Raw genomic sequence first — 11,805 nt, 5'->3', positions numbered from 1 at the left:
TAGGGTGCGTTGAACATTTTCACTGAGAGGATGGGAGGTAGCCACTGACAACGGTGAAACCCTACATATAGCTTGCCATGGAAAGGAGTAAGAAGGATTGGATGAAGACAATAGGAAAGCAGAGAGACGGAAGGGACAAAGCATCTCCATACGCTTATCTGAAATTCTCACTAATGAATTACATAAGTATCTCTATCTTTATCTTTATGTTTTATTCATATATCATCCATAACCATTTGAGTTTGCCTGACTAAGATTTACAAGATGACCATAGCTTGCTTCATACCAACAATCTCCGTGGGATCGACCCTTACTCGCGTAAGGTTTATTACTTGGACGACCCAGTGCACTTGCTGGTTAGTTGTGCGAAGTTGTGATAAAGAGTTGAGATTATAATTGTGCGTACCATGTTGATGGCGCCATTGATGATCACAATTTCGTGCACCAGTACGCGTGGAAGGACGCGTAAGCGTGGATAGGTGAAATGGGAGCGACGCGTATGCATGATGGTTATTCAGAGAGGCGACGCGTACGCGTGGGTTGGTTTTGTGCTAGAGGCACAGTTCCAACCCACAACTCACACAACTCTCGAGAAAATGTATGGGTGTTGAAAATTTTGGATCCATGCGTACGCGTGGGCGAGGCGTACGCGTGGATGGTCGAAAAGCTTGGGGTCACGTGAACGCGTGGGTTGGTGCTCTGCTTTTTTTTTTTTTTAATTTTTCAAGTTCTTGCATCAAACCAAGCATTCCAAACCTCCAAACAGCTACAAAAACACCATAAAACCTTATTTAACCTACTAGACTCCCAATTAAACTCAACTTACCAAACAAAACATGAAATTAAACTAATTTTCACCAATATTTACAAAAGAAAAAAAAGGGAAAGATGTTACCATGGTGGGGTGTCTACCACCTAGCACTTTTGTTTATTGTCCTTAAGTTGGACTTATGGGGAGCTCTCATCAAGGTGGCTTGTACTTGAATCCATCCTTGAACATCCACCAATGCTTGGACTTCCAATAAGCTCCGTCATTCAAGATTGATATCTCCAAGCTTTGATGGAGTTCTTCACAAACCATGAGCTCCCAAAGTTAATCCACACCTTATATCAGGGATCCCACACTTTATTTTCACACCCGTCTTCAAGTTGATCATGTTGATTTTCTCCGGGTGGTAAACAAACCGAATTCTCATGAAGGCACCAAACGATCCTCCTAGACCCATCCAATTGAGTACTACACCAACATTTGCATCCACTCCTTGAATCTTTTACCATAATGAGCCTAGATTTACACTACCAATCACTAAACATCCTTCTCTTACGCTTCATTCCACAAAGCGACCTAAGTTGGCCATCCGTTTTAAGCAAACCAAATTCAAGTGGGATAATAAAGCTAAGAGTAATGAGTTTTACCCACTCGAATGAAGGATTAGATGGCGGCTTAGGAAGAGAAGTTCCCAATGGTCTTGATAAAACACGTTCCACTTCTGTCCATCCTCTTCTAGAGGTTTCCACCACTTAGCAAGGTGCTTCAAGCTCTACCTCTTGCCAAGCTTCCTCAAGTTCACATTCTTTTTCACCAATGTCCTCAAGATCTTTCCCATCACTCAAGTCATAAATAGGAGGTTTAGTGAAATCTACCTCACCATCAATTCCAAGTTCAATGAGGAAGGATTCCTCAAACTCAAAAGGATCATATGTTGATGCAGAATCATCATAGATAGGAGGACTTGTTGCTTGTACTACTTTTTCCAATCTTTCTTCTTGGTAGCTTTCTTCCAATTCTATCTCTTCTTCATTGCTCACCAAGCATGTGGGAAGTTAGGTATCTTCTTCTTTAATCTCTATGTCAAAGAAATTCATCGATGATCGAATCCATCTCTTGATCAACCTCTTCAAAGTCTTCAACCATGATATGCCTTGGAGGTTGTACACCCTCCTCAACATCAATATCAAGCTTCATGGAAGAAGGCTCTTCAACTTGTGATTCCTCTTGGCATTCAACATCTCCTAAATCTTCAACCACTTCCTTTGGTTCAATTATCTCTACCTCCTCCTCTTGTTGCACTTATTGCTTTAACTCCCCTTCTTCACCTTGAAGCTCCAAATTCACTCCTTCACTAAGCTCATTGATTACTTCTCCACATTCAATAATGGGAGTGCCTTGATCGCGCAAGCTTAGGTAAGATGAGTACATGTTGCTAACAGCTTCCGCCACGATAGCAATCTTGGCTTCTATCTCCTTGAACTCCTCTTTGTGCTTCAGACATCTAGCTAGAAGTTCTTGTTGCTCTCGCATTAGGGGCTGAAGAGATTGGTCCATTGAAGGTGGTGGTGGAAGAGAGGGTTCATTGTAGTTGGAAGGTTGTCCATATTAGTGAAAGTCTTGAGGTGGTGTATATGGGATTTGTGGTTCTTGGGAGTATTGGTATTGGAATGGTGGTGGCTCTAGATATGGTTCATATGGCGGTTGGTATGGTAGATATGGGTTAGGGTCATATGGAGGTGAATGGTGGTATGAGGCTTGTGAATATGGTGGAGGGCTATATTGAGGAGTGGGTTCATCAGCATATGATGATTGTGGTTGACAACCACAATGAGGGTCATCACACACATTAGATTGGTATGCATCTTGGAATGGTTCTTGTTCATAGCATATTTGGGAAAGTTGTTGCCAAGAAGGGTGATCAAATCTTTGCGGCTCTTCCCATCTTTGGTTGTTCCTTCCTTGATGCATGTTATCATTGTAATCTCTATCTCCTACAACATAATTGTAACCAAACTCATAGCCAAAAGGGTGAGAATTCATAGCTACAAGAGAAAATAAAAACAAATACTAATAAGAACTAACTCCTAAACAAGCAAAACTAACAAAGAGCATATTAGCATATATACAATAGCCAATAACATAGCACCATTGTAATTCCCCAGTAACGGCGCCAAAAACTTGAAAGAGCATAACCGTCGGCTAAGAATTTCTTCTCGGTTAGAGGAAATAATTTCGTTGCAAGTATAGTCCCCAACCAAAAAGCAATGCCCAATTAAAGTTTTAATTTTTGTTTTGTCACAAGTACAAACCCCAATGAAAATTAACTGAAGTATTTAAACCTCAGGTCGTCTCACAAGGAATTGCAATGAAGTGATCAATTATTGGCTATGAAGGAACAAGGGGGGTTTGATTGATAAAAGTGCAAGAAAATAAATGGGCAAAAAAAGTAAATAAAGTAACTAAAGAAAGCAAGTAATAAAGAGAGACATTTATGGCAATGATTGAGAATATAGGCTTTCCATCCTAGTCACTAATCACAATAATTAACAAGAATTTATCTCATTTTGTCATCTCTAATAATGGAAGAAAGTACAATGTTATCTTCACACGAGAGAAAGTCAAATAAGACTAGATAATCTCAATCCAAAAGTCCTAATCAATTCACTAATTAAATTAGCAAGATATTAGAGTCAACGGAAATAATATTAGCTAACAACTCTAGATCACCAACATGAGTTGGGTTTTAATGACTCAAGATTGCCTAATTCCTCTTTCCAAGTCAAGAATGCTCAAAAATTTACTCTAACATCCAACCAAGCATTTTGTCCAACACTTGGAAGGCATAAAAGGAAAACATGGTAAATGACAAGAAATAGTAAAATCTACAACTACCCAATTGCAATAAAACTAAGATAGAAAGGGGATCCAAATCCAACATGAGCATTCATAAAACTAAAGAGAGGCATAAAAGAAAAATTAACACTACAAACTATGAGAGTGAAGGAGTAGAAACAAGAAATTATAAAGGAAACAAGATGAAAACAAGGAATTAAGCCTAGATCTAGGATGCAAATAAGCCTAAGAACCCTAATTCTAGAGAGAAGAGGGAGCTTTTCTCTCTAAAAAACTAACCTACATGATGCTAATCCTACAACTAATTGCTTCGCTTTTGCCCAAGCTTGAATTATGCATGAAATAACCTTAGGAATGAGTTGGATTTGGGTCTGGGCAGCTCAGAAATTGCCCCGAGCATTTTCACATTAATGAGGTCACGTGCGAGCTGTGACGCGTACGCGTCGCCATGCGAATTCATCTCCACGCGTGCGCATCGGTCACGTGTGCACGTCGATGTATGCAGTCCAAATCCTTGTTTTTCCATGAGTTCTCCACTTTGCATACTTTTCTCTTCACTCCTTTGACCCATTCCTAGCCCTTTTCAACCTGAATTCACAAACAAACTCATCAAGGCATCTAGTGGAATCAAAGGTGAATTAAAACTAGCAAATTAAAAGCCTAAAAAGTATGTTTTTACACTTAAGCACAATTTAAGGGAGAATTACAAAACCATGCTATTTCATTGAATAAATGTGAGAAAAGGTGATAAAATCTCCCAAAATAAGCACAAAATTAACCACAAAATTAATTGGGGTTTATCAGGACTTAAATGCTTGCAGATCAAAAAGTTAAAGACTTATTTATCATTTTTTCTAAAATTTAAAAAGTTGATTGGTACTTTAATTAATTGCCTAAAAATGTGTTATTATATTGGGTGATTCTCTGGTGGCTATGTAATTAATGACTAAGGATGACTAAGGTTTGACCTTTCAGTAATATTACACACCTATTATAAATTTCTTAGTAATTAAGTACGGTAACGATTATGCTAACAATTAACACAATTAACACAATTATATAAGATTTTTAGTCATTTCATAATTAAAAGCCCATCTCAATATTTTATAATATAATAAAAGAGTAGCAACTAGTTTTATCTACTGGCTAGTGCCTTCCCTCCCTTGAAAACCCAGACTAGCAGAAACAAAGGACTTCAGCACTAGCTACATAAGGAAAGAAGGAAAAAAAAAAGAAAAGAAACCAAGCACGGTTGGGTATTTGGGTTAGACTCATAGAGTCCCTAATCCCTAACACCATTTCACATATCGGTGGGAACCCGTGAACAAGAAGACTATCGCATGCTTTTAGGCTACTGCCACTATTTTTTTGATGATCATAGGCCTTTTGATAAGAGAATTTTTTTTTCAAATAAAATAAAAAAACAATTGTTTTTTTATACCTGATTTTTTAATTTTAGTTTTCTAAAGACAGATTTTATTTTAGATTTAGGACGAGTTCGTCTAACCTCGGCGAATTTCACTTTAAATTTTTTTTTAAATTTTAAATTTGTTCAAAATTCACGTAATTCAAATTTTTAAGCCATTATAATTGTCTCTAAGAATACATAGGAATACACAAAAATACATAGGTAACAACCATGTCTTCTTCAACATTGCTGGCGGCAATGATCACCATTATCATAGTTTCCAGACATGCACAGATACATATACTGAAATAAGTCATATTTAACAAGAATTTTTTCTTATTGTAAATTAAAAAAAATAATTATTTCTCCAATAAAAATATGACTTATTCTTTTGTATTCTTGTGTACTTCTATATACTCTGGACACGATGATAATGATTGTCATTGTCTATTGTAAAACTTAGTCATAGTGATTGTCATTGTCTATTGTAAAACTTAGCTATTTTTCAGACGAACTCTACAAAAATTATAGAGTTCGTCAAGGGTACGGCGAACTTGTTCTCCATAAAAAAGAATTGTATGTGATAAATTAAACTTAAAAAAATAGGATTTTGGAAAATAATAAATTATGGAAAATGCTATGTGTCCTTTAAAATTCAGCCTTTATTCAGCCTTTAAATTTAAATAATATTATTTAAATAAATTTTAGTTAAAAGACATTCCTAATTTGTAGCTAAACATGTTGTAATTAAAATTAATTTAAATTTCAAATACTAGAATTTCTCTAACTTCCTACCTACTTCATAAAATAGTTATTTTATTAGTTTTTTATTTATTTGCACGTTCCCCTCCCCTCTCTGGTGTACGTTCTTTTTTTTTCTTCTCTCTTCTTTACAAAAATTTTTATAGAAGAGTATTATTTCTCTACAGGTAAATTTATTATGTCATATTTAACATTTTATTATTATTATTATTATTATTATTATTATTAGATGAGTCGTGCTATTTTGTTTCTATTTCGAGTGACTTACATACTAACTCAAAACTCATTCATCATTATTTTAATAAGATTATATCAACATTTGAATTAAATAATAAATAATCAGTGTATATATCAATATTCTTTTCTTCTTCTTTATTTTTTCTTTCTTTCTTTCTTTCTTTTATTTTTTTTGAATTTTTTCATTTCTTATTTGAATATTAACGCTTTTAAAATTATTAAAATGTATGTTCGTAAAAATTAATTTTTTTCAATTGTAACACATCTAAAATTATTAAATTATACATAAAATATTTTTAAAACACATCCAAAATTATAAATCTAAAATTTAAATTTAAGCATTAAAAATAAAATTAATTTTTTATATCTTATTCGAGAAAAACTCATCTAATATTTCTCTTTTTTTAATAGTTAGATTTTTTCGTTACTTATTTTAATATTAATGCTTTTAAAAGTATTAAAATGCTTGTTTGTAAAAATTCAATTTTGTTTTCAATTGTAACACATCTAAAATTATTAAGTGATACAAAAAATATTTCTAAAACACATCCAAAATCATAAATCAAAAATTTAAATTTAAACATTAAATATAAAATTAATTTTTTTTATATCTTATTCGATAAAATTCATCTAATATTTCTCATTTTTTTATTATTTGTTGAATTTTATCGTTACTTATTTGAACATTAATGCTTTTAAAATTATTAAAATGTATGTTTGTAAATATTGATTATTTTTCATTTATTACACATCTAAAATTATTGACTTATATACAAAACATGTTTGAAACACATCCAAAATTTTAAGACGGTTTAAGATTTATTTTAAAATTTTAAATTCAAAATTTTGAATTATAACTAATTTGATTTTTGGATGTGTATTTAAATTGTAATTATAATATATTAATAATTAAGTATATTAAATTTAAAATAGAAATTTAAAATTTAAATTTAAATTTTAAATTTCAGTTTTATTTAGTTTGTATTTTGAATGTGTATTTAATTTTAAAAAGACACTAAATCTGTTTAAAATTTTTAGATATGTTTGTTTTATTTTTTTTAAATTATTGTAATAAAAGGCCGAATATTATACAACTTTTAAAGGATACCTAGTTGAACTGATAAATTATGTATTTTATTTAAGAGAAAAATCCCATAATAGGAAGACTACCACCGCTTGAAGCTAAACCTCAGCGCCGACGACTACCGCCATTCTACCAATGCTCTGCTCCTTCACAAAACCCAATAATAAACTTCCTGCCAGGCCTTAAAGTTCTCAACTGTCCATAGTGATTAAGCACCAATCACAGCTGGAACTCCTAGTTGTTCATCCACTCTGTACATAATCACTTATTCCATTGATAGATTTGGAGATTCCTCCATTTTTCCACCCGACTTCCCCAATATTTCTACTTTCATTTTTCAAATTTTTAAAATATCTCTTGAATGAATTACCAAAAGGCTGGAATACTTAATTATGTTAGTTTTAGTGATTCACATTTTTATCGTCATTAACTAGTGGATTTACTGTCTTTACAACAATCAAACAAAACTCCAACATCCTTCAAATTTTTCATGTGTTAAATCTGGGTTGGTTCTTTCTCTTTGGTCACCTTAGCCACGCAAAATTCTTGGCCACTATAGACTGCACCTTATCATTATTGTTTTCTTCAACAGGCTCTGTTATGAAATGACCTCTCACCTAAAGGACCTTGTATCATGCCATATGCATGCAAAGCCAACTTTAATACACTATCTTTTCAGGCCTCCTTATCTTCTTACTGTTACTCACTCTTAACCTGTCCACTCCTTTTTAAATTTCTTATCTTCTCTTCTCTTTAAATGGCTTTTCATTCATTCCTTTCTTCTCTAAGGAAGAAAAATGTGGCCTCTATATCTTGTAGCATTGGTCATTATTCTTCCAACATTTTTGGCTTATAGATGGAAGAATCCTACATGCAATGGAAGGCTTCCACCAGGTTCAATGGGGTTGCCACTTGTTGGTGAGACCCTTCAGTTCTTCTCTCCTAACACTTCTGATGACATTTCTGCCTTCCTCAAGCACAGGATCAAAAGGTATATATAACTATTTCAGTTGTTGACCAATGAAACCTTATAAGTTAGTTACAAACAGTGACTGATTTTGAATCTCTTTTTTTCAGGTATGGATCAATATTCAAGACTAACTTGGTGGGGAGACCAGTGGTGGTATCAACAGACCCTGATTTGAATTACTTCATATTCCAGCAAGAGGGACAAGTGTTCCAGAGTTGGTACCCTGATACATTCACAGAGATCTTTGGGAGACAGAATGTAGGATCATTACATGGATTCATGCACAAGTACCTCAAGAATATGGTGCTGAGTCTCTTTGGTCCTGAAAGTCTTAAGAAGATGATCTCTGAGGTTGAACATGCAGCATGCACTTACTTACAACACTGGTCATGCCAGGACACTGTTGAACTTAAAGAAGCAACAGCCACTGTATGAAATTCGTTCATTCATTCATTAATACACAATCAAAATATATCATAATCTTCTTATTCTTCTTCTAAACATGGTTTGATTTGTGTCTGTACCTCCATGCAGATGATATTTGATTTAACTGCCAAAAAACTCATCAGTTATGACTCCAAGAATTCATCAGAGAATCTAAGGGAGAACTTTGTTGCATTTATACAAGGACTTATCTCCTTCCCTCTTGACCTACCAGGAACAGCATATCATAAATGTCTTCAGGTAAATTTAATTCATTTCTTCAACAATAGCCATAATTATTAGTATATAAATCATAATTATTAGAACATCATAATTAGGGAACAAAATAAATGTAATTTATTAGGATATTATTCCATAACGAGTGTACTCTTTGCGTACTCTTGGTTTATATATTGGTGAGAACCTTGTAATCACAGATGAGAAAAATATAAATAACAAAAATAATACTTTCTAAATAATTATTCGTTTCTTTCCTAAACTCTTTGTACCACGGTAACAATAATAAGCTTTTTGAGTTCTTTCTTTAAAAATTTTGCCATTATTTGGCACAACTGTGCATCACAACCTAGAATGTTTGAATGAAGCTGCATGTGTTGTTTGTTTAATTTGTTCATAGGGTAGGAAAAAGGCAATGAAGATGCTGAAGAAGATGCTTGAAGAAAGAAAAGCAAATCCAAGGAAAGAGCATAGTGATTTCTTTGACTATGTAGTTGAAGAAGTCAAGAAAGAGGGAACAATCCTCACAGAAGCCATAGCCTTAGACCTCATGTTTGTCCTCCTCTTTGCAAGCTTCGAAACCACTTCTCTCGCAATCACTTACGCCTTCAAAGTTCTCTCTCACAATCCCTTGGTCCTCAAGCAATTACAAGTATGTTGTTAATTAAAAGCTACTCATGAACTATTTTTGTGGCTTTTGACATTCTGAGTTTCTTCATCTTGACCCTTCAAACTATTCTGCCTTTTAGGAAGAACATGAATCCATACTCAAAAGACGCAAAGATCCTAACTCCGGAGTCACATGGAAAGAATATAAATCAATGACATACACATTTCAGGTGAATACAGAATATATTACAAGCTTTCTTGTATACTACTCTATGTTTTTTTCTTCATTATTTCCATATGTATATAATCTCATTTTTCAAGTCCATGATGATTTGCAGTTCATTAATGAAACTGTGAGACTTGCAAATATAGCTCCAGGAATTTTTAGAAAGGCTCTAAGGGAAATTAATTTCAAAGGTATGTGATTAAATGTATTAATTGTCTCCTTAGAATCCCTCGAAAGAGAAGTAGAAAACTCATTAGCATAATGATTAAACAATTAAAGACAATTTTATTTGATAGTTATGAAATCAACCAATTATTGGACTAATAGGAACACTGAATGTCTGAATGTATTTACAAATTTTATTTGATTGGTCCAGTTCATACATCACATATACACATACATGCCTTTTTATATAGGTAATGTATCTGACATGAACACCACCTCATGCAATGCAGGATATACCATACCAGCAGGTTGGGGAGTAATGGTGTGTCCCCCAGCTGTTCACTTAAGTCCAGCCAAATATCAAGATCCTCTCTCCTTCAACCCTTCCAGATGGGAGGTATGTGATTTGTCTTCTATATATTTTGTCACAGTTATGCTGTTTTCATAAAAAATCAACTACCAAATCAGCGTTCATACAGAATACATTTTAAAATATAAAATACACATAAAAAATTTTAGTAATTGATTTTGACAAATGTAGCATTTTTGTTCAACCTAATAAGAATATTTAAAACATGGCCATACCAAATCTAATAGGAATGGAGTATGAGTTGGTCTAATAAGTATACGATTCAACGTGAGTATAGTTATCAATTGTCATAAACAGCAAAAAGATTTACATGATTTTAGTCTTTTAGAGCTCCTTCAAGGAATCTAAGACACTAATATATTAATGGTTTACAGGGAATAGAATTGAATGGTGCAACCAGACAATTCATGGCTTTCGGCGGCGGCATGAGATTTTGTGTTGGAGCAGACTTTTCTAAGGTTCAGATGGCTGTCTTTATTCATTGCTTGGTGACCAAGTACAGGTAACATCATCATGAAAATGTCACTACCATGCATATTTCTTTTGAGTGTAAATTTAAATTCAGATGAAGAGTATCTTCTTAATAGTAATATGAATAATATTTCAGGTGGAACCCTATCAAAGGAGGGAATATTATTAGAACGCCTGGATTACAATTTCCAGATGGATTTCATGTTCAGATGATTAAAAATGATCAAAGTAATCAAGAATCAGAATGTACCATCACAACTTAGAAACCAAAACACTCCCACATTATGGTAGGAAATTACATTGAACACCTTCTCAATCTTTGGTATTTTCTAGGGGCGGCAACCGGGCCGAAACCTGCCCGACCGGCTTGCATAGCTCGCCAAAAAAAAAAGGCAGGTCGAGATAAAATTTGAGGCCGCTATAATAAAAGGTCCGTCAAACCCGTATTTGAGATAAAATTTGAGGCCGCTATAATAAAAGGTCCGTCAAACCCGTATTGCCTAATCCATGATAATTGAATTTGGAACGTTATTTTTATGCTTGTATTTGGAATGTTTGTTTGTTTTACTCCAAGTTATAATTTGGACCATGTTTGATTGATTAGAAACTTGGACAATGTTTAATTATATATTTTGGACAATGTTTGTTTTACTTTGGACAATTTTAGTTTTATTATTTTGTTTTAAAAAATTTAGTTAATGATTATATTTATTAGATATTTAGAATTATAAAGACTTTAGTGTTTGTGAATTTAAAAATTATAATTATTTTTATGTCTTTAAAAATTATAAATTTATTAAAATATTTGTAAAATTATATATTTTTTAATACTTAATAGTTTAATAATTAAAAAAAAATTGGCAGCATAAACCGTCAATCCGTGATTAGATATAATGGAGTAAAAATTTACAACCACTTCAATAGACGGGTAGTCCGCCATTTGGCAAAGCGAGCTAACCCACCTGCCACCCTTCCTATCTTGAAAGCACACAAGGCAAGAAGACATATGTTTTGGAAGTCAAAGTACTATGCGGGGTGGTTCATAGTATTCTTTACGAAAAAATATATAGTCAGCATTTTTATTAAAATTTGACCGGCATTTCACAAATTAGTAATTCTACACCATTAAATAAAATTTCATATCATTAAAAATATCAATAATAATTAATTGATAATTACAAATCACAAAACTTACTTGTCTTTTAGTACTCCTTTTTA

At 33.3% G+C, this 11,805-nt stretch overlaps 1 protein-coding gene across 1 annotated transcript; it reads left to right on the top strand.

Moving 5' to 3' along the window:
- Positions 1–7,870: 7,870 nt before the first annotated feature.
- On the top strand, positions 7,871–11,238 carry LOC107488084 (cytochrome P450 87A3-like). Its single transcript, XM_016108779.3, has 10 exons — positions 7,871–8,107; positions 8,194–8,515; positions 8,621–8,770; positions 9,147–9,398; positions 9,496–9,585; positions 9,694–9,772; positions 10,037–10,143; positions 10,491–10,618; positions 10,724–11,017; positions 11,068–11,238. The coding sequence occupies exons 1-9, from the start codon at positions 7,914–7,916 to the stop codon at positions 10,848–10,850; spliced, it is 1,449 nt and encodes a 482-aa protein (XP_015964265.1). The 5' UTR covers positions 7,871–7,913; the 3' UTR covers positions 10,851–11,017; positions 11,068–11,238.
- The last annotated feature ends 567 nt before the right edge of the window (positions 11,239–11,805 follow it).

Source organism: Arachis duranensis, chromosome 5 (assembly GCF_000817695.3).
Source record: "Arachis duranensis cultivar V14167 chromosome 5, aradu.V14167.gnm2.J7QH, whole genome shotgun sequence".
In the NCBI taxonomy this organism is placed as follows: domain Eukaryota; kingdom Viridiplantae; phylum Streptophyta; class Magnoliopsida; order Fabales; family Fabaceae; genus Arachis; species Arachis duranensis.
The sequence above is the reverse complement of the archived record's forward strand: the minus strand, read 5'-3'. Positions and strand labels throughout refer to the sequence as shown.

Coding starts and splice junctions, on each gene's coding strand:
- LOC107488084 (XM_016108779.3), top strand. CDS start 7,914: ATGTGGCCTCTATATCTTGTAGCATTGGTCATTATTCTTCCAACATTT. Junction 8,108..8,193: donor CTCAAGCACAGGATCAAAAG/GTATATATAACT, acceptor TCTTTTTTTCAG/GTATGGATCAATATTCAAGA. Junction 9,399..9,495: donor TGGTCCTCAAGCAATTACAA/GTATGTTGTTAA, acceptor TCTGCCTTTTAG/GAAGAACATGAATCCATACT.